Below are 20,186 nucleotides of genomic sequence, written 5' to 3' on the forward strand. Positions count from 1 at the left end.
GCCGCTAGGTTAGTACTGAAGCTTAACTCGAGAACGTTATCTGGGTACGCGCATAAGCCGGTTCGTCGAATTCAATCAGATCAATCTCTGGCTTACATACAACCACGTACATCGTACATACCCGGTAACCAATCAAGTTTGGTTTCCATTTTCTGTCTTGAATTCTTCTTCAACGTATTGAGAATATCTCAGATATGTCCAGTCACGTAGCGAGAGAGGCGACGAAGGATTGAGACAGCAGCAGGATCGACGCGCAAGCATTCAATCGTCATTGTTCGAGGGCCGTGAACCAAAGTAGCAAAGAAAGCAAATGGCGGGCAATGCTATGACTGCGAGTGCTTGGCCTGTTGTACAGAGAGTGCCAGGTGTGTTTACACCGCGTCCGTGATGTCCTGAGCCATGACACTATCAACAAGAGGAACTTGGCAAGGAAACTTTCCCATGCGCTTCAGGATTGATTGCCTCGTAGTAGTGTTGGGCTAACAGACCCAACCCAACCCCACACGAAGATGGCTCACGAGATTCATTCTTAGGTAACATCGGCGATGCAATCATTCAAGTGTCCGATGTGGAAAATAGTCACAAGAGCAAGGTACGAGGATCCTACTGGGAAACAAAATTGGGGGTAGTAGCGGTGTTGGGTCTGTCTTGAGTTGCAGGTCACGTTGCGCATCCAAGCGGCTGTGCCTTGTGCTACTATATATTGACGGCAACCGACCGTGATCGCATTCAGAGATTCCATGGGACAGAGAATGGCTGTCCCATATTGGACGTCCAATATTGATGTCTCTCCTCTCGTTCTCAAGCAAGATCAAGAAGAAAGTGAGCCTTGAATACCCACAGTCAAGTAGGTACAATCGCCACGAGATGAACAAGTGGTTTTCCTGCCGGTGTGACTCAGAGTAGATGAACAGCCTCACCTACTGTCTGTGGTCGTGCAAGAACTCAATCTATACGATAAAATACTTGAGTACGAGTGAGGGTTATGGAAGCTTGTCTGATCGACACATTTTTGCCAAGGAAAAAGTTGACAGCTTCCGAGCGGACTGTCCAGAGACGGCCAGAAGATATTTCTACCTGCGCTCAAACATCAGGACGTATTCTCTAGTACTTTGGCCAAATTGGACGAGATCCTTATCCTTCAGTTCTAGATACCGGCTATTCGGGATCTTCTTCGAGTTGAGCATTGTTCCATTGGCGCTCTCAAGGTCCAGCAGATATGGCTTAACTTTACCGATCTTGTCGCCATACTCGTTTCTCTTCTCCTGGTAGCGGAACTGTATGACAGCATGTTGTTTGCTGATGCTTGGGTGTTCGGCAATCAGATCGACCACGGCGAGCTCCCTGCCCACGAGCCAGCAGCTCCGGTGACTCAGCTCGATGGTGTCGATTATATCGGCGCCCTTGAACACGAACATTTTCCACACATCCTTGGGCGATGGCTTTCGCGCCTCGGGCGGCTCGTGATACTTGAGCACAATGGTGGAACCGTCGGCCTGTGCGATGGAGTTGGAAACTGCTGCTAAGGTTCCAGTGGTCCCAAAATTAGGCTGCTCTTTGGGCTTCGGTGGCTCTTCGCCATTCGTTACAGCAAAGGAATCGGATTGAGAAGGCAAGGGCCCGCTCCGCCGAACCACCTGTTTGTCGCCCTTGCTCTTGTCGTCGTCGTCATCGTAGTCCCCCCTTCGGCGAGAATCATGGCTACCTCGGTCTCTCGACCTTCGTCTGGTTCCTTCCTTGCCCCTCCCTCCGTCGCTGCCACGAGCTTCACCGTCTCTTCTGCTGCGATGCCTACGTTCGTCGTCCCGAGACCGTGAGCGCCGGCGAGGCTTCGGTGGTCGCGGCGACCGAGATCGTCGATGCCGCCGCCTGTTCTTGTCTCTGTCTTCGGATGTTTCTCTTTCTTTGCGTCGCTCGGAGGGGCGAGTTCCCTCATCACGTCTGGGCTTTCTTCTTTCTCGACTGCGTTCGTTGTCCGAGTCGTCGTAACGCGACCGTCGCGGCGGCGTCGATCTCGTGCCGCGCTTCTCCATTTGTGTTGATGTAGCTGGACGTACGAGAATGTAGAGTAATCAAGTTATTGGGTACCAAATTCGTATACAGCACGCTGATCAAGTGGTCAGGTATTGAAAGCCTGATGTTGGCGGTGATTAAAGCATGGTACAATGCGACAATGACGCTGCTGACAGCCCAAAAATTTAGGCTCCAGCGCGTCTGGAGGCGCTGTGGTGCTACAGAGATGGGTGGCGGGGCTCGTGGGGAGACCCTGGCTTGAGGCCTGAACAACAACTCGATTCAGCCCCTTAGCATTATCGCCATCCCTATCAACATATGCAAGTCTCCTACTTCACATAGCACATGGTGGAAAGTGACCACTGTGACGAATATTTACTGTATGCCATATAGACATTGTTAATACATGGGGCGTTGCGTGCAATGTCAACATCATGGATACAATGTTCATATAATTGGCAATATATGTCATTAGCTAAACTCCGAATTACCGCTCAATCATGCTGCATTAAAGTCCTCCACTGCCATTAAATCATCAGAAAGCATACTCCGCAACCCAATGGCGCGGTTAACATATCCATGGTTTCCCTTCTTATGCCGACGAAGGGCAGACCATCTGCCACGAGTTCCAGGTCGGAGTGCCGCCTGATGGCCCCGTCTCCGTAGCATCCTTGCAAACGTTCAAGTCGGCGACGACAGCCTCCTCGGCGCAGTCTTCGGAGTAATAGAGGCGCACTAAATATAACAGCATCATGAGTAAGTATGATGGGAATTTCCTCTCCTACCAGTTGGGGACAGCGATGTTGCTAGACTTACGCTCACAGCCTTGGCCGGCCGTTTCCAGGCCCTGCAGCTCTATCGACTCAACCGGCACGTTGTTTAGCTGGGAGCATGTGCCGGCTTGGTCCCGGTCCACGGTGTAGAAGCCTTGGTTCAAGTTCGAGCACCCGACATCCGAGAAGATTCTGAATTGGGCGAGTCGAGGGTTGTCGGTGCCTTGACGTGGGACGACCGCCGCATTGGTGCCAGCGGCGATGGAAGTGAGGAAGATGGCGAGCTGCATGGTGATAAAGCTGAGAAGTAATATGTATAGTAAGAGAGCTATAAGAAGTGGTTGAGTTGCTCAGGGAATGCGAATAAATGGCTCTTTGGTTGATGTGTATATTATATGGCCGATGTCTGCTTCGGACTTGCTGCTAGAGAACTGAACGGTGGACGGATGCTGTCTTTAAGCTTGACCGGTGCTCCAGCAGAGAGATCGACAACACTCCTCTTATATGGGTGTATTTTAGCCTCATCTTGAACAGTGCCCGGCTTCCTCCCGTCATAACGTCACAGTCCTTGGCTTGTGCATTGCAAATACGAGCCTCGAAATTCTAGAACGCGTGTACAACGTTACGCAGTCATGCGCGTGCCAGGCACTACCTATCGTATAATCAAGGCGAGTGAGTATTCATTACGAGCTTTCGTTTCTGCAGTCTAACAAGCAGAGGCCAAAAATAACAGCACTAGCGAGCGGCTCGCAGCTCGTATAGTAAACCTGCCAGCAAATAGCTGTCTGCCAATTACGTACGTTGTCTTGCGGCGGAGCAGGCGGGTGGGTGACCTGGCGGTGCTAAGTTGATTCGTTTTTCTATCCAGCTCTCAAGCTGCGTAAGAGATAAACATGAGATCCCTAAAGATCGGCCGTGTGACCCCATAACTAGCGGTATGGGGTCTTCGGTATTTATTGAGTGCGTGCCAACCCACGGAAGAACCGGAACTCGTGCTTGTGTGTGTATGGACTCCAATGCACGATGCGTACCGAGATCGAAAGCAGCTCAGCAAATGATCCGGAAACTTTGTTCTGTGGAAGTCTTTCACACCGACCCCAAACATCCCGAAGTCCTCACCAACTCACAATCATTCTTCTCCACACTCTCACTCGCCCGGTTTATCAATCCCACTTTCCCGAACGACCCTCTCCGCCCACCTTCCACCCGCCCGGAGCCCGATATAAGCCGCAGGCCAGAACACGGCCCATACCACCAGCTGCGCAACCGGCACGGGCGGCTTGAGCTTGAGGGCACCCCCAGATGCTGAGGAGACCCGCTGCTGCCGCCGTTGCTGTCTGGTTGTTGTCGAGACGATCCAGAGTAGGCGTCCGCTGGCGACCGTGGCCAGCGCGTAGGCCAGCACGGTCTGTTTGCGGCTCAACTTCTCCGCGAGCCAGAGCTTGCTGCCCTTGGCTGGTGCCGGTGGTGTTGGGCTGGAAGTGCTGCTGGCCATTGATGACTGTGGGGTAAGTTGCAAGTAGAAGACCGCCAACGTAGGAAGAACGTTGTACTGGTCGAATTGCTATCAATTTCTTGTAAATGTGCGTGCTGGGAAGATTTCCAATTGCTCCAAGAACGGACAGGATGCCGACGAGTGTTGAAGAATGCGGGGTTCCATTCACTTGCTGCCGTACCGGCTGCTTGGGAAACACTTGCTATGTATTATTCAATTTTTGCTATATTCTTTAGGCTCAGCTTAAGCCAGTCTAGGACCATGTTCAAACCGTAATAAACTGCCATTTCGTGAACATTAGGGGTGCCAACTGCAATGTTGGTTGACCTTCCTCAGGCGAGTAGATGCGCTGGCCCAGCACGGCCTCTTGGCGCATAGTGGCGCTGGAGGCAAAGACGCGAGCTGCAGAGCGTGCGTCCTCCATGCATGCGCAATGCATCAATCAATTTTGATGCAATTGCATCTGCCCCGAGCCATTCAGCCTCATAAAATATTGATACCTTTAGTCTGCCTGTTTTTTGCTTGCTCCAGGTTCAAATAGTCCATTCTAGTTCCTACTCATTCGAGGCCGTTGTTTTTCCTCATGCGTACCCAAAGTACCCACTTTACTGACCAAACCACCCGCTTCTGAACCTCACGGCAACCTGTTGGCCATCTTTTCCGTGTCTCTATCCAATGGTTGTACATTTTCCCTCTTCTCCTCCTGCCGACGCGCCCTCGTGATCGCCCTCCTCTCGTTGCGTTCCTGGTCTTCTCGCATGCGCTTGATCACCGGGCTTTTGGCCCGGATCCTCTCGCCGTATTTGTAGAAGATGATCGGGATCGGGATCATGGCGACCTCGAGCAGGCCCATCAGCGTCCCCGCCCACTGCGGCGTCAGCGCCTTGTACATGGACGGGGCCGCGAGGGGCAGCGTGCCCCCGAAAACGCTGCGTGTAACCGCGTTGCCGGCCAGCGCCGAGGCCGCGTAAACGCCATACGCTCCCGCCAGGTAATTGGACCCGTAGATGAAGCTCAAGGTGTTTCCAGCCCCAAACGGGATTCCGAAAGCAATGGGGATGGCCCAGTGAATCGTGACGGGCAGGCAAGTCCAGGAGAACACCAGCTGGCCAATAGGCGTAAGGATGGCCCCGAGGATCATGACTCTGGCCGTTGCCTCCGGAGGAACCTTCCCCGTCTCTGGATCTTCGGGATGCGAATTGATTATCTTCCTTAGCCAAGGCTCTGCGCATATGGTCATCATCGTACCTGCTCCAATCCCCACGAAGGCGAGACCGCTCACACCCGGACCCCATCCCCGGTGTTGAGAAAACACGATGGGGTACGCTGCAAAACACATGTACAGTACGCCGTAAATCAGTGATATCCACAGGTTAAAGAACCAAAGAATTGGCTCGGTGAAGGCCAAGGTAAAGGGCCTGATAAGATTAATCTTCATGAGTTGGGCAGTCGGTTTCTTCACATCGTAGCGAGACCACCACCGGTCATCGTCAGTTTCTTTCCGAAGTTGTGCGGCCTTCTTCTGCAGGATGATGGGTGAATACGTTTCTTTGACCGTGACCATGAGCAGGGTGCCCACACCGGCCATGATGAGGACAATCCAGTTGCCCCAACGCCAGCCTAAATACTGGTAAACGAAACCACCTATGACCGGGCCGGTGGTCGGGCCATTCATTGGTGCTATACTCCAGAGAGACATGACTAGAGCTCGTGTTTCTTCGGTCGATATATCCACTACAGATCCTGCTGAGTTTGTTATCATAACGGCTCCGAATAGTGCACTAGCAGAAAGCATTAGCTCTGGGACGACGGGAGCAGACACGGCGTCCTTTAGATGCCACGTACCCAAAGAATCGCACGACAATGATCTCCTTGAGAGACGTGGCGACACATGCAGGAATAACAAGGAGGGTGAAGACAACCATGCTTGCTATGTAAACGGGCCGACGCCCAAACAGCTCGCTGGACGGGGCCGCGAACAGACTACCTGAAGCTAGGCCGAGCAGGTATGCTGTGACGCCCAAAGTCGTCACTGCCGTATTGGCGACGCCGAAGTCGGCCTGCAGACCGGGGATGGAGGCTGTGTAACTGGTGCTGTAGAAGACTACCACCCATGTGGTGAAGGAAATGCAGACAAGACACCATGTCCGGTACCACAGTGGCCAGTACCTCGGGTTAGCAGGGTCATCCTCTTCGAAGTAGACCTCGAAGTCTGGAGGTCGCGAGGCCGTACTTCCCACACTGGTTGCCGTGCGTACCCGCGAGACGGCTTCCCGGTCATAGTTATCCCCGCTATTGTAGGCGCCGGAGAAGGCGAGCTAAGGGGCTCTAACGGATCTGTATCGTGAGAGGCATGGGAGGCCTGGCTCGCGCGACTATGCCGCCTAGTGAGCTTTAGAAATCCCTCCTGCTTAGGCGGAGCGCGTAAAGATTCCATGCTGTTCTTGTCCGACGACCCGTGGAACGAGTTGTCGTCCCGCATGTCGCGAGACGCGCAGTCTTTCTCATCAGCCTTGACCTCGGCCATTGTGTGTTGATGACGAAAGTCGAGGTGAGTAAGACAGTAGCGGCAGTTGCGCCTTGCTTCGGAGACCTTAAGACTAATGCCAGTGGGACTTTGCTGCTCCCCTCGACGACTTCAAGTTCGTGGGATGCTCATGATACCATGGGGATGTATGGGTTTGTAAGTAGTGGGAGGATCCTTAGAAATGAGGAGAGTCCGTCAGCAACAGGATGAAGACTCATACTGTTGCTGATTAACGGACACACACACAGGAGGCGCTGGTTGATTTCTCTTGCTACCTTACCGGAATTCGGTTTTCTATTTATGGTAAGGCAGGCTTGGCCGGCTTCGGCTTCGGGCTCCATCATACGGGGGTCGCGTCGAATAACCGACCGCTTAATGCATCGGGAAGAGCAAGTGATGAGATAGATAGCGGCCAATAGGACACAAGCCGATGACCGGTGAGCCCACTTCCACGAACCGGAGATAAGCGGCAGTGAACTAAACGACCTTGCAGTACACATAGGTATACCTACCTACATACCTACATGTGCGGCCCTCACGTTGGGCAACGAAGGCTCAGCGAAAGGGAGAGCCTAGGAGTAGATCATGGAGGGCCCGCACCGGTGGTGTATGGCTGCTGTCGCGTGTGGCAAATGTCGCCTCCAACACGAACTTGGACATTCATCCCAAGCGATGTATCATTTTGATGTGTCCACCCTTCCCTGCAGCGTCTAGGGACATGAGCACGAGTTTGCGAAGCGAAAGGGCGCGAGAAGAGAATCATATGCCGACCCCGCCTCACCCCCTGAGCGACTACGGGCACTAACCTCATGGGAGAAGAAATAGTGGGAGCGTAATACGCCTTACTAGGTTTTTTTTAAACCCGGATAACGTTTGTTATAATTAATTATTAAAATAAAATATATTTAAATAAAATATATAAAAAACGTTTATAGTTATATATATATATATATATATTTATTAGTTATAGTTTTAAATTATTTAAATTATTATAATTCGTCGCTTTTACTTTTAATTTATATTAATTACTTTATATATTAATTATTATATATTAATTTTATTTTTTAATTATTATAAATAAGTTTATTAATATTAACTTATAAAGATTTAATTTAAATTAGTTTTTATAAATATCGCGAGGTATAATCGCGTTATTTTATAATAAAGCTTTAATTATTTATTAAAAGTTAAATAAAGTTTAAAGGTTATAAGTATTAGTTATTTTTAAACGCGACGAGTTAAACATAAGCGTTTAAAAACATATAATATAGTTTATTATTAAATCGACTATATTATTAATTCGGCCACTTTTTTTAACTTATATAATTAAATCTTAATATATAATATCTTTATAATTATAATATCGATTTAATTAAAATAAAATATAGTATTTTAATAGTTTAAGCGACGCGAGAAAATTTAAATCGAATTAATTAAAAAGCTATTATAAAAGTATATAACGTTTTTTAAATTATTTTAAGCGATTAACTTTACGATATTATACCTCGACGCGAAATTTAATATTTATAATAGAAATTAAATTTTTTTTTAAAAAAGTGCTTTAAAAATAGATAATTAATTTAAATATTTAAAGAATACTTTTTAATATTAATATTATAAGAGATATAGTTAATTCTTTTTAAAGTTATATAATAACGACTACGTTAATAAATATTAAAGTAAACGCTTTATTAATTATAACTTAAATTTTAAGAATTAAATAAACTATTAATAATATTATTTTAAGGGTTTATATAAAAGTTTATGTGTGATTTTTAATTAATTCGCGCTAGTCGCGAATATTAAAGTTAAATATAATATTTTAAATAAAAATATATAAAATTTTAACGAGACTAGGTTTTTAATAAATATAATCGAGTTAATATTAGTTATAATATATATTAATTAATATAAAAAAGTAAAGTTAATATAACTTAATAATTAAGAATAGTTAACGGCTATTAAATATATTAATTTATAAAGTTAATATATTTTATATACTAGTTTTATAAATATAACTTATTAAGCGATTAAGTAATTAAACTAACTTTTAATAATTAAATTAATAACGAGATAAGCTTAAATTAAATTCGATATTTTAATAATTATATTAAAGCGTGAACGAAAGGCTATTACTATTATAATAAACGTTATCTAAGTTTTAAAAGAAGCCTAGTAAGACGTACTAGGGTTTATATTAATAATACGAAAAAGTATTTAAACGTGTAATAAAAGTCCACTCTTATTAATATAATATATAATAGCTAAGTTATAACGTAATAATAAAATACGTAAATAAAAGTATTTATATAATAAATTTATTAAAGCTATTTACTTTATTAATAAATTAAGATTAATATTTAAATTAATTATTAAAATAAAAAGTATCTATATAAAATATATAGGGAATCGTTTATTATTATACATTCTATTCTTTCTTTTATTAACTCTCCTTAGGATCGTATCGTCGGTTAGTGATCCCTCTTTCTAGCTTACTTAGATCGCCGTGATCCGTCCGCTCCTATCGTCCCTAGGTATGTTATCCCCTTATCTTATCGGCACGTGACTCAGGTTGGTCATCCGTCTAGTTCGCGCAGTCCTGGCCTATTTAGGCCTGGCTGTCCTATTCTAGCTATCCCGTTCTAGCTGTCTAGTTTATCCTAGTTGTTTAATACTGTCGTCGTTGTTCTGCTCCATGCCCCTTCCTTAATAACTGTTATCGCGTTCCTAGCGAGTAGGCCCGTTATCGTTAGTGGGTCGTAAGCGCTAACTAGGTAGGGCTAGTTTATACTAGGTCTCGTATATGTTCGGGGCATTATAGAGCCGCGCTGGAAGTGAGTCTAGGCCGCATGGTTAGCTTAGGTTATAATAATTATTTCTTAATTTTAAACGATTATAAAAGTTATATTTTAATTAAAATTAAAAAAAATATTATAAAAATAATAACGTTATTACACTTAATATACTTTTTTATTTTTTATGTTATTTTAACTTTTAAATATAGTATTTTACTCGCTATTAAAGCGTATTTATATTAATAAAATAAAATAATTTCTCGCTTTAAGGCCGTATATTTTATTATTTTAATAAAAAATAATATTAAATTTAAATTTAACGTATTTAACTTAATACTTTATTTTTATTAAAAAGCTCTTTAATATTAATTTTAAATCTTATAATTAAAATAATAAGAAATATATATATAATAATATATAAAATAACTTTTATAATAAATTAAATAAGCACTTTATAAAAAGTTATAAAATAAAAAAAAAGCGTTTAATAATTAATAAAAGTAAAATAAAAAGCGACCGGTAAAAACGCTATAATATCTACGGCGAAATAAATTATACTACGCGAATATATAAAAAAAATATAAAATTAAGTAATAAATTAAATAATAAGTAGTTTTAATTAATTTAAAGCGTTAAAGTTAAATTAATTAATATAAAAATAATAAAATATAAGAAAAATAATTAACTTAATAATAAACTATATTAATTATATAGTTATAGTTTAATTATAAAATATAAAAGATTATAAATTTATAAACGTATATAAAATTTTTATTTTATTATAATTAAAATAAACGCGTTATATACTTTTTAATTAAAACATTAATAATAGTATATAATAGTGGTAATTATCTCAAGCTAAAAATAATGTTTAAATTAAATATAATATTCGCTTAATAACGCTTATCTAGTTAAACAAAAGAGCTATCCGGTAAGTACCTCTAGGCCCTGTATTTGGTACGGAAATACAAGCATTGCAGAAACGCTGTCTAACTAGGGTGACGGTCACCTGGCTCCATTAGGGTGACCAATTAGTAAAAGTATTCCAGAGACCATTCCTCTACCCCCCCTCCCCCTCCCGCGCTATTGAGTCTTGTTGATTATCTCTCTCTTTTCAAATAGAAAAGGGTTCTGGTTTCTTTTTAGATGGCTAATGGTCCCAATCCACCGCTTAAATAATCGGGACTACAAGTGGTTGTAATCTGGTTCTAAAACACATATCGAAACTCATGGTTCTCCCGGTCCGTCAGGTCGAAGAACTCGCTGTTCTCCGTATGCGCCTCGCCCGCATAGAGCCTGTCCCTCCGCTTGTTCTCCCATTGGTAGTAGAACATCAAGACGCCCGTCAAGACTGTCGCAGAGGCCGTGGTGACGACCATGACGATCTTGGCCGGGATGTACGCCGGCGCGTCCTCGTCGCGGAAGGTGAGGGGGCCGATGATGTTGCCGGCGCCTGAGTTCAATTGAGTTAGTATTATTACCTAAATGAACACGCATTCGGCCTAAGCCGGGCTTATACGCGTTCGGGAGAAACCTACAGAAGGAGATGAGGACGATGGCGTTCATGGTGACTTTCTTGGTGTGGCCTGCGTAGTTGGCGCCGGCATACGAGTACTGAACAAAACACGTCCTGTCAGCGATGTTTTATCGTCTTTTCATATCGTGCGTGTAGAAACGACTGGGGAGTAAACAACGAATAGTAGGGGAACCTACCATCAACGGCAAGGAAGAGCCGATGAAATTCGCCAGATAGTTTCCAGCCATTTTCCCCGCAACGTAACCCTCCGACGGCAGGAACGCCATGAGACAGCTGCCCGTGAACCCGATGCACAGGAGCACGATGGTGCCGGGCCCGCGCAGCCCGAACCTGCCCGCGAACCAGGTGGCCCCGAGCGTGCACATGATGGCGATGGCGCCGGACGGCATGGAAAGCAGCGCGGTCTGCTTGGACGTCCACCCGAAGCTCTGGATCACCGTCGCCTGGTAGCTGCTGATGAAACCGTTAGGAATATTGGACAAGAGCACCATTGATACGATCAGATACGTCTGCGGGTCCATGAGGCACTCGAGAAACTGGTGCAGCTTGAAGTGTTTATTCTCGACGCCGGTTAAGTTGGTCCGGAGCCGCTCGATGGCCCAGCGCTTCTCCCGCTCCGACAGCCGCGCCGTCATGGGGTTGTCGGGCATGAAGAGCAGAACCAGGATTCCGATGGCAATGGTCGCGAGCCCCCATACCTATTCCACTTTCAGCATCAGTATTGATTTTTCAGGGGGAAAAGGACAAAGGCCTCTAGAGGGAGGAATGCAGGCAACTCGAATCGCTTACCAGGAACATGACCTGCCACGACTTGAAGTCGTTCCGGGTGTAGTGCTGAAAACCGAAGGACGTGAGCGCGCCGACGATCTTGGCCACGCCCGTCCCGACGTACCAGAACCCGACCCGGGGCGGCTGCTCCGACTTCTTGTACCACATGGTCGTGATCAGGATCAGGGCGGGCGCCACCGCGGCCTCGAAGCACCCGAGCAGGACCCGCAGGGCGACCAGGCCGGCCCAGTTGTGCGAGGTCGAGTTGCAGGTCACCATGAGGCCCCACAGCAGGACGTTGACGCCGAGGAACTTGGCGGTCGGCAGCCGCTGCATCAGGTAGGCCGTCGGGAACTCGAAGGCCAGGTACGTGACGTAGAAGACCGTCGCCAGCTCCGAATACTGGTCGCCGGTGATACCGGTATCCTTCCTCAGACCCATGACGTTGGCATAGTTGACTGGATATTGTTAGGCTCGAGGAGCTCATTCATCATCAGGCACTTGTTCAGATACGCACTCAATGTTTTGTCCAAATATTGCAAGAAGTAGCACCCGACTATAAATTGCATTAGCTATACGGTTCACATACTGGCAGGCTCATGTGGGCACGTACACATCAAGGGGACGATCCTGAGATCGATCTTCCGTAGCAGCCTCTTCTCGTCCTCCGGCGTCATTTCAATCATCTCGCCCACGTTGACATACTGCAGCGCCGCATCGCCATCCTGAACCGGCGCCGGACCTTTGCCCAGGACTTCCTTTTCGGTGGACATCTTGCGCAGGTGCAAAACGGATTATCCAAGTTCGGAGGAAGGCCAATAGAGATAGACCCGGCGAACGCAGCAATGCTTCTTCCATATTGCCTCGTCGCGCGGCGACTCATATACGGCTAGTCAAATCACTGTCGGCCACTGCCGAAGGACTCTCCTATCCCAACGTCATGTGGCAGCTCCCCCGCATATTCGGGTGATAAGGGTGCCGGAAGCAAACCATACGCGGGGGAGAGAGATATGTTACAGTCTCTGCTATGCCAAGGCGGATGGCCAGTACCGCACCCATGTTATTCTTCTGGGTAGTATCATGTTATGTAGATAAGTGATGCGGCGCTACAACCAATACATGGGGATGATTGGAGTTCCAATGTTGGAGAGCTGATTTGTTATCTCGCCAAAGGATACGGGAAATGGCATGGCGTCGGAGAGGCACCGATTTTCACCGATCCATCATCGGATTATCAACGGAAAATCCGGCAATACAGCTTATAATGTTTATATATATATATATGTAAATATGTAACTAGTCGATGCGGTATATAACTGTATACATAATTGACTCATGACCGAGTTGCGTGACTTTATTTTACCAAAGGACGGACTTGCGAGTTGCCAGCGACTAAGTAGAAATTAGCTAGTAGAGGAGACCTCACTTCTGCAATGCACCCCGTTTGGACACCCGACAATGATGGTCACGCAACCTTTGGGCACTCATGAAACAAAGTGAATCAATCGCGATCATCTCGACGAATCAAATGGGATCATACCCGGCTAACGAAGCCTCACTCGATCGAGACTCATCCGCTGTTACGAGGTTTAATCTCGGCCAATGACGGTTGAAACTCCCAAATCGAGGTGCGAATGGAGTCGTGTTTCGCGAGAAAGAATGAGAGCAGAAGACTTTGCCCTCGACTAGCACCCGAAATTGCGCCGATTGGACATCCCATTGGTCCTCTTGCTAGGTTTTCTTCACTAATCGCAATTTTATGAGTCCCGCGGCACTTGGACACTGGGAAATGATTGGGCTCACCACCAATCCCGCCGGCATTTGAACAGTATGGAGTGACAGGCACCCCCTACGAGCCCACACTGCTCCGTCCTTGGCCCAAACGTCCAAAACGGCGGGCGGCCAGGGTGGACGGGTCGCGCAGTGCATCCAGCCCGCCCGCCAGCATGCCGGGGAGCCCATGGCAGCCTCGTGGGAAGAACCGGGCCCTTCCCCCCTGGTGCAGCACCATAGGGCTGATCAGAGGCACAATCGAAGATCGAGCAGACGAAATCGTCGTCATTCTCTCCTCGCCCGGACCAGAAGCGAACCATTCGGGCCGCTAGGCACGGCGACCCGGCCATGTAGGGGTCCGTGTCGCTGTTGGTGTCTGGCGCCGGCTCACGGCCTAGCGCCGATAGCTTGTTTCCCGGGGGCTCCCCTGCGAAAGGCCTGCGGATTTGGGAGGAGGATGCCCGGGAACAGATGAAGCCTCACGCAACGGCCTCACTAGCCTCTTGACTTCTTTTCTCGCAAATAAATAGTTGCCTCGAAGACGGCCTTGAAGGTGTGAGAGAGAGAGAGATGCGACTCAACCTCAAAATCAAACGACTCGTTACCGTCTATCGATCAGACAGGTGTTAAGGCAACAACCTTCTTGTATACTATTTGAACGAACTCTCAGCTCATTGCAATTCTTCAAGACTCAATTCACCAGGAAAGCGCCTACCAAAGCAGCAATCCTCTTTCACCACCGCGGCCTCTTAACTTCATCATCAAATTACACCATGCCTTCCGCCCTGAGAGCCACCAAGAAGCAAACCAACAACACGAAGCAGCAGCAGGTCTGCTGCCCCCTCGTGCGGCCGCTCCAATGTCTTCTGGTGGCAGCGGTTCAACAGCGTCTTCGACGGTCTCTTCGCCGGCTGGACAGGTGCAGCAGGCCTAGCCGCCTCAATCATCACGATCAAGGAGCGTATCATCTCTATACTCCCAAGCAGCATCCCCAGAGAACTGGCCAGCCGCTTCTACAACTTTCTCGCGCTGGCCCAGGCCAAGAAGCAGGGCATCTGGTGGCACATCGGAGACCGGATATGTCGCTTCGGCACGAGGACCCAGGACGTCGGGTTGAAGGCCAAGAATCAAGCAGCAGCAAAGGCCAGCCCCAGGTTTAGAAGACACAAGCGATCAAACAGCCGCCTGCTCACCTGGATGCGGGGTGGAGCAGTGTATGAGGAACTGGATGGAGAGAGGGTTAGAATCGAGTAAGGGCGAGCTCACATGCTTTTGGAAAAGGAAGATAAGGAAAACAACAGTCAAAGCGTTATACATGGCGATGTAGCATATAGGAAGCTTCATTGAGCACTGGACATTGGGTATTGGGCGTTGGGCAAAGGCATTGGGCAAAGGCGTAACTCTGGGGTATTCTTCGCTTCGAATAACTCAGACTGATTAGAACAGTAACTTTTTGGGAAGGATTTCAATCAACATACAAGTTGCATTACAACTTTTCATCATTCCTGATACATCCCATTACAATCTGGCTGTTGTCCAGCAGTGTCGGCATAGTAGTCAGGGCATTGAACAGCGCCGAATGAGGGGCCAACCGCCTACATGTAAAGCGATTCTTTCTTGGTGTCATGCTACTCAAGCACACTCCTGACGATGTTTCTTCCAGTCCGCCTTCTGGCACTCCTTGGAACAGTAGGAGACCTCCTTGCACCGGGCACACTGCATCAGCTTGCCGCCGGCCGCCGTCATGGTCTTGCCGCAGCTGCGGCACTTCTCAGATGTAGTCATCTCCTGCACGCCGCGGCCGAGCTTCAGCATATCGGTATCTACGATGTCCTCGACAAACGGGACCGAGAACGATGGGCTGATGGCCGCGCGGACCGCGTATTGTGACGCCAAGTCCCAGCCCGGTATCTTCATGTAGTTCCCAGGAAGCTTGCCGTTGCCACAGCTGCAGAGCAACGGCTTTCCCGTCTCCAAGGTCAACGGGCTCTCGGCGCCGGGTCTCTTGTACTCGCAATCCGTGGTGTGGTTCCAGGTACGGCACCGCTCCACCATGTCTGGAATGACCTGCTTCCATAGACGGAGCTCTTCGTCATTCACAGTGATCGCACATATCTCAAGCTCGCGCAGCACAAGGAGGAAGTCTTCAAGCTTTCTAGAGAGGACCAAGTCAAAAGTTAGCGGCAGAATAGCGGCATCGGCAACTACCGAGCCCGCGGCGGTGTCGATGCGGATGCACTGGATAAACACCAGAATGACGATGCCTTTATCAGGTTGGTTGAGGGAGAAAAGACCCGTCTGGCCACCCTGAAGGCCGGAAGCCAACATAAACATAGTGAAGATTGACTCTTTGAAATTGACACGCAAATCTGTGTTGACGCCTTCCGGGGTCTGGCCCGAATCTCGTAGGCGTTTCTCCTTAAGAGAGAATACGTATGAGGTCGAAGTAACGAGCCACTGGTTGTCTCGCTTGTGCTTTGGATCTACGTCAAGGATCGGCAGTCCATCTAGGCTGAGATTGTGGCCATTCAAGGCGATCGGTATACCATCGAGCCCGAGTATCGAAGGATAGAGGTAACTCGCCAGGGCATCAGACTTCAAAGGATTTGCAAGCGGCGCAATGACTTCTACATACGCAGACTTCCGCGCAATCCTGATCTTGCTGGTCTCCCGATCAACGGGTATTGGATACACAACAGGGGAGGACCAGACTGTCTTTACCAAAGACAATCTCAATTGTAAATGGAGAAGCCTGGCGCAACTCAATTGGCACTTTGTCTTCCAGAAGCTTCTTTCCCTGATCAGTAGTTATGGCGACATGTCCAGTAAGTGACAGTAACTTGACAGAGTTCGCATCCACATTTGCAGTGATCTGGAATTGCCGTGTTGAACCACTCCGGGGTTGCAATTGGCTGTCGAGATTGGGTGCCAGGGGGGACAGGCCAGGGAGACTTTTCGTAACGAAAACATGTGCAGCATCCGACATATCCGTTTCGTAGACTGCGTCTTCACATCTATGGGTGGCTATAGATTGTGCTGTCATCAGAATGCCAAGGCTGATCTTGGTTGATCCGGGTTCAACCTGTAAAGCGGCGGTCGGAACCATCACCGAAGCGACGATGTTCGAACTTCCGCTCCATCCACTGGAATCCGAGTTGACTGATACCTGGAAGGAATCCTCTCTTGGATGACCCTGGGGCTCCACGCTTCCAAAGGCAAGTTGTACATCAGCGAAGAAGTTTTGCCACTGACCTGGCGTACTCGATGTAAATCCGACTTGCAAAGTCGGGGCGCTTCGCTTTGTAAGTTCCGCATCATACATCTTGTCAATATGCACCCTCGGCACTACTAGGGTCACAGCGACAGATACAGGAATATTGCTCCAAGCATTGAAGTCGCCGGCTCTAGGATCTCTTTTAATTTCGCTTTGCAGCCAATTATCAGTAAAAATCCCCATGTTGTGCATCTGCAGAGTCAGTTCTTGGACATAAAGATTACCAAGAACCAGTTTGCGATCGCTCCAGACCTTGTTTATCAAAGACCGGTAAACAAGCGGCCATTCGGTGTCGACAGTCGTGCGGGCGTGCTTTAGGAGAGCAACTAGACTGCCACGATGGAATTTTGGGTAGGCGCTCCTTCGCATTGCTGCTAATCTCTGGTCTTGAGAAGCCCCCATGAAGACATACGGATCCTCGTGCTCGAACATGCGGTGATAAACGCTAAAGAAGACACTGCCCAGCGCATCTGGGTTAACATATAGCATCGGAGCTGGCCCGCCCAGACTGAGAGAGAACAGTCACGTTTCCAAGAAATCCTGGAATGGAGGTGACGTTCGTTCCCTTGTCAAAGACTGCCCCGGTCACCAGTGCGTCCACAGCCGATGTCGAAGTGGCATTGGTCCAGGACTCAACTGCACTTACGCCAAGAAGGAGAGAAATCATCGGCGCGTGGCCGAGCAGCAAATCATCCAGCTCGGCTTGGCGGTGACTCGCCCCCTTCATAAGAGTTTCGAGATACAGAGTCGAACTAGCCATCGGTTTCAGCAGAGGTGAAGCCAATACCAGAAGGTTCACGGCGCCTAGGTGGTCTGCAAGGTTTGACGTGTCGACGACATCAAACAGAAGACCGTTGTCGTCGGAAGAGGAGTAGTGCGTCGGATCCAGTTCATATCCAGACATATCGAACTGGCGGCGATACACAGTTGGTGTACCGTCGCTGCCACCTCTAGCATCGTTCAGTGCTTGGCAAAAGTTGAGCGCATCTGCGACTGCGAATGAGACTTTTACTCCGTGCTTTAGCTGACTCTGGAAAGCCCCGACCCACTCTCGGAATTGCGTTGTAGCGGCTTGAACAAGCCGTTCCATTCCTTGACTTTGCCCATCGATTCGCAGAGGCGAGCTGGAAGATATTTTGGAAAAGGCTGTGGCTAGGTGAAATCCGAGGACAGGGTCCGTTGCTCGATGAAGCAGCGTATGTTGCGAGAGGATACTACACATCAGCGGATTCGGCAAATCGGCAGTCGATTCAGTGAGGCTACCCGTTTTCCAGTACTGGGCATGGGTTTCCGGAAGCACCTTCAGAGCATTGACTGCACCCGGAGAAGCAGATCGAACGCCAGTCAACATAAGGCTGCTTTCTCCTCCAGCTTCCAACTGGCGGGTTCTCCTCAGTTCCTTCTCAAGCGCGGACTTGTCCAATGCTTCTGCTGACGCCAAACATTTACTCCAGAACTCTCTGGCTAAGCCTAGCGTTCCCTCGTCACAGAACGAAATAGCCTCGCCATATTTGCTCTGACGCCATGTCTCTAGGGAATCGGAGATGGCAAGCAACTTCTCCAGCTGCGCCGTGAGAACGGCGGCTGCAGCCTTGGTCAGATAGATATCATAGTAAATGTTCCACAAGAGACTTGAGTCGCTGTTATCATCTCTATCTATGATGAGAGATAGAAGTAGAACATTTCTTCCTATATTTGCGTTAAAATGTAAACCGCCTGACGCGAGCATTTTCTACTTGCCTGCAATTGCAGTTTCGATATCGCAGCAGGTGAAGCTGAGCTTGCGGGGAGCTGGACCACGTTAGTCTTCGTATCTCGACGTAAAACGGCAAGAACACCCACGCAGTCCGACATTCGCGTAGGTGGTGTAGAGAATGTTACGAACATCTCCAGATCCGAGGAGCAAGATGTCGGCGTCGACCCCTTGGGCAAGCTTCGAGTCAAGCAGACAGCCGGAGTGTTACCGATTGGGTAGAACTGCGAGACGTAGCTAGCTATTGTCGGAACCCGCATTTTGGATGTTTATCCGGGAATCAGTTACTAAGACGTGGTTCTGACCTCAGCTGAATTTGTGACTGGAAAGCGGATTGTTGATTCGATATCCACGGTCGAGGTACAGATCCAGATAGTTACGAGGCGGTCGGGCTTCTCGAGTCAGGCTAGCAAGCTTCTGGCAAACCTAACACCGGGTTAGGATGTAAATAGAATACCAACCACACAGCCCAAGACGACTATCAACTACCTAGCAAAGCTCACCTCGAATACCTAGGAAAGACGCAATTTGGAAAGTTTTGACACCGTCATTCCCCATGAAATCTGATATGAGATTCGATGTTTGCTTTTTATTTTTAGTACAACAATTATCAAAAGGCGGGGGCCATGCAGGTGGCCGTTGCTTTATGTACCATTAAACCCACTGATCCTCAGGGGGTTGTTGCTCGGCTCAACCCGTACAACCCATTTTCGACCTTTCAAAGTACCTTTGCAGCCTGGTTCGTGCCACACGCAGGATTAATGGAAACGAACCGCTTCCATGACCGGAAGCGCCCGAGGCTATGGTTGTCGACAATTTGTTCCCTGAAATACAGTCGTACATATAACGACAGCTTTCACGTCAACGAAGGCACGGTTCATGCTGGCCTGAGGGGGTGACCAGCAGTGTTACGAACCCCGCGATCTTCTCCTCGAGGCAGAACGCACGCTCCACGCCAATTCCCACGGTTTCAAGTCGATCGGTGGGACATCGTAGTAAAGCACGTCTTCAAAGGAAACCTGCAAAGACCTAACCAAGGTAGATGTATCGCATCAGGAGAGATCCCTGATCGCAAGGGTGGTCTGGATAAGATCATAATACATACAGTTCATAAGATGTATCTAGGCAAGCACAGTCCCATTTCACACGTACTAATGCAGGTAGGTAAAGAACAATTTGGTCAGACTTTCAACCCAATAAATTTCCTATACGAGTCGGATAACCCTCGATGAATATTGAAAATTTCCCCGACCTCAAAGCCGAGAACCCCAAACCCAGAACCCAAAACCATCAAGAACCTGACCCGAGTCGCTCGCGACAAGACGGTCCAAGTGGGAAACGCCAACGCGCCACGACCAGACCACCAATGGAGATATCCCCAAGTGTAGTTGTATATAATGAACCATCCGCCTGTTCCTCCTCCCTCCTCCTCCCTCCTCCGCCTCCCGCCGTCCGCCGTCGCCCTTCCCCCTATAAAC

The 20,186-nt window shown here is 48.1% G+C and overlaps 8 protein-coding genes across 8 annotated transcripts; 1 reads left to right on the top strand and 7 right to left on the bottom strand.

Annotated features, from left to right (window-relative positions):
* Positions 1–1,073: 1,073 nt before the first annotated feature.
* Positions 1,074–2,033, bottom strand: PG994_012026 (uncharacterized protein; the record flags this gene model as incomplete). Its single annotated transcript, XM_066863435.1, has 1 exon — positions 1,074–2,033. The coding sequence occupies one exon, from the start codon at positions 2,031–2,033 to the stop codon at positions 1,074–1,076; it is 960 nt and encodes a 319-aa protein (XP_066712545.1).
* A 572-nt stretch (positions 2,034–2,605) lies between these two features.
* Positions 2,606–3,076, bottom strand: PG994_012027 (uncharacterized protein; the record flags this gene model as incomplete). Its single annotated transcript, XM_066863436.1, has 2 exons — positions 2,606–2,748; positions 2,830–3,076. The coding sequence occupies 2 exons, from the start codon at positions 3,074–3,076 to the stop codon at positions 2,606–2,608; spliced, it is 390 nt and encodes a 129-aa protein (XP_066712546.1).
* Positions 3,077–3,933: 857 nt separating this feature from the next.
* Positions 3,934–4,281, bottom strand: PG994_012028 (uncharacterized protein; the record flags this gene model as incomplete). Its single annotated transcript, XM_066863437.1, has 1 exon — positions 3,934–4,281. The coding sequence occupies one exon, from the start codon at positions 4,279–4,281 to the stop codon at positions 3,934–3,936; it is 348 nt and encodes a 115-aa protein (XP_066712547.1).
* A 634-nt stretch (positions 4,282–4,915) lies between these two features.
* Positions 4,916–6,808, bottom strand: PG994_012029 (Major facilitator superfamily transporter; the record flags this gene model as incomplete). The annotated part of the gene is given in 3 exon segments (XM_066863438.1): positions 4,916–6,062; positions 6,127–6,522; positions 6,540–6,808. The coding sequence occupies 3 exon segments, from the start codon at positions 6,806–6,808 to the stop codon at positions 4,916–4,918; spliced, it is 1,812 nt and encodes a 603-aa protein (XP_066712548.1).
* A 4,003-nt stretch (positions 6,809–10,811) lies between these two features.
* PG994_012030 (allantoate permease) lies at positions 10,812–12,681 on the bottom strand (the record flags this gene model as incomplete). Its single annotated transcript, XM_066863439.1, has 6 exons — positions 10,812–11,056; positions 11,142–11,217; positions 11,317–11,838; positions 11,930–12,366; positions 12,426–12,464; positions 12,522–12,681. The coding sequence occupies 6 exons, from the start codon at positions 12,679–12,681 to the stop codon at positions 10,812–10,814; spliced, it is 1,479 nt and encodes a 492-aa protein (XP_066712549.1).
* A 1,076-nt stretch (positions 12,682–13,757) lies between these two features.
* Positions 13,758–13,970, bottom strand: PG994_012031 (uncharacterized protein; the record flags this gene model as incomplete). Its single annotated transcript, XM_066863440.1, has 1 exon — positions 13,758–13,970. One exon carries the CDS (start codon positions 13,968–13,970, stop codon positions 13,758–13,760), a length of 213 nt encoding a protein of 70 aa, XP_066712550.1.
* A 484-nt stretch (positions 13,971–14,454) lies between these two features.
* Positions 14,455–14,935, top strand: PG994_012032 (uncharacterized protein; the record flags this gene model as incomplete). Its single annotated transcript, XM_066863441.1, has 2 exons — positions 14,455–14,542; positions 14,610–14,935. 2 exons carry the CDS (start codon positions 14,455–14,457, stop codon positions 14,933–14,935), a joined length of 414 nt encoding a protein of 137 aa, XP_066712551.1.
* A 378-nt stretch (positions 14,936–15,313) lies between these two features.
* PG994_012033 (uncharacterized protein) lies at positions 15,314–18,968 on the bottom strand (the record flags this gene model as incomplete). Its single annotated transcript, XM_066863442.1, is given in 5 exon segments — positions 15,314–16,392; positions 16,403–17,463; positions 17,482–17,495; positions 17,512–18,611; positions 18,677–18,968. 5 exon segments carry the CDS (start codon positions 18,966–18,968, stop codon positions 15,314–15,316), a joined length of 3,546 nt encoding a protein of 1,181 aa, XP_066712552.1.
* Between the last annotated feature and the right edge of the window lie 1,218 nt (positions 18,969–20,186).

The sequence above is a fragment of the Apiospora phragmitis genome (genome assembly GCF_038363925.1).
Source record: "Apiospora phragmitis strain CBS 135458 chromosome Unknown utg000010l:1.0-9815664.0:1.0-9183399.0, whole genome shotgun sequence".
NCBI lineage: Eukaryota > Fungi > Ascomycota > Sordariomycetes > Amphisphaeriales > Apiosporaceae > Apiospora > Apiospora phragmitis.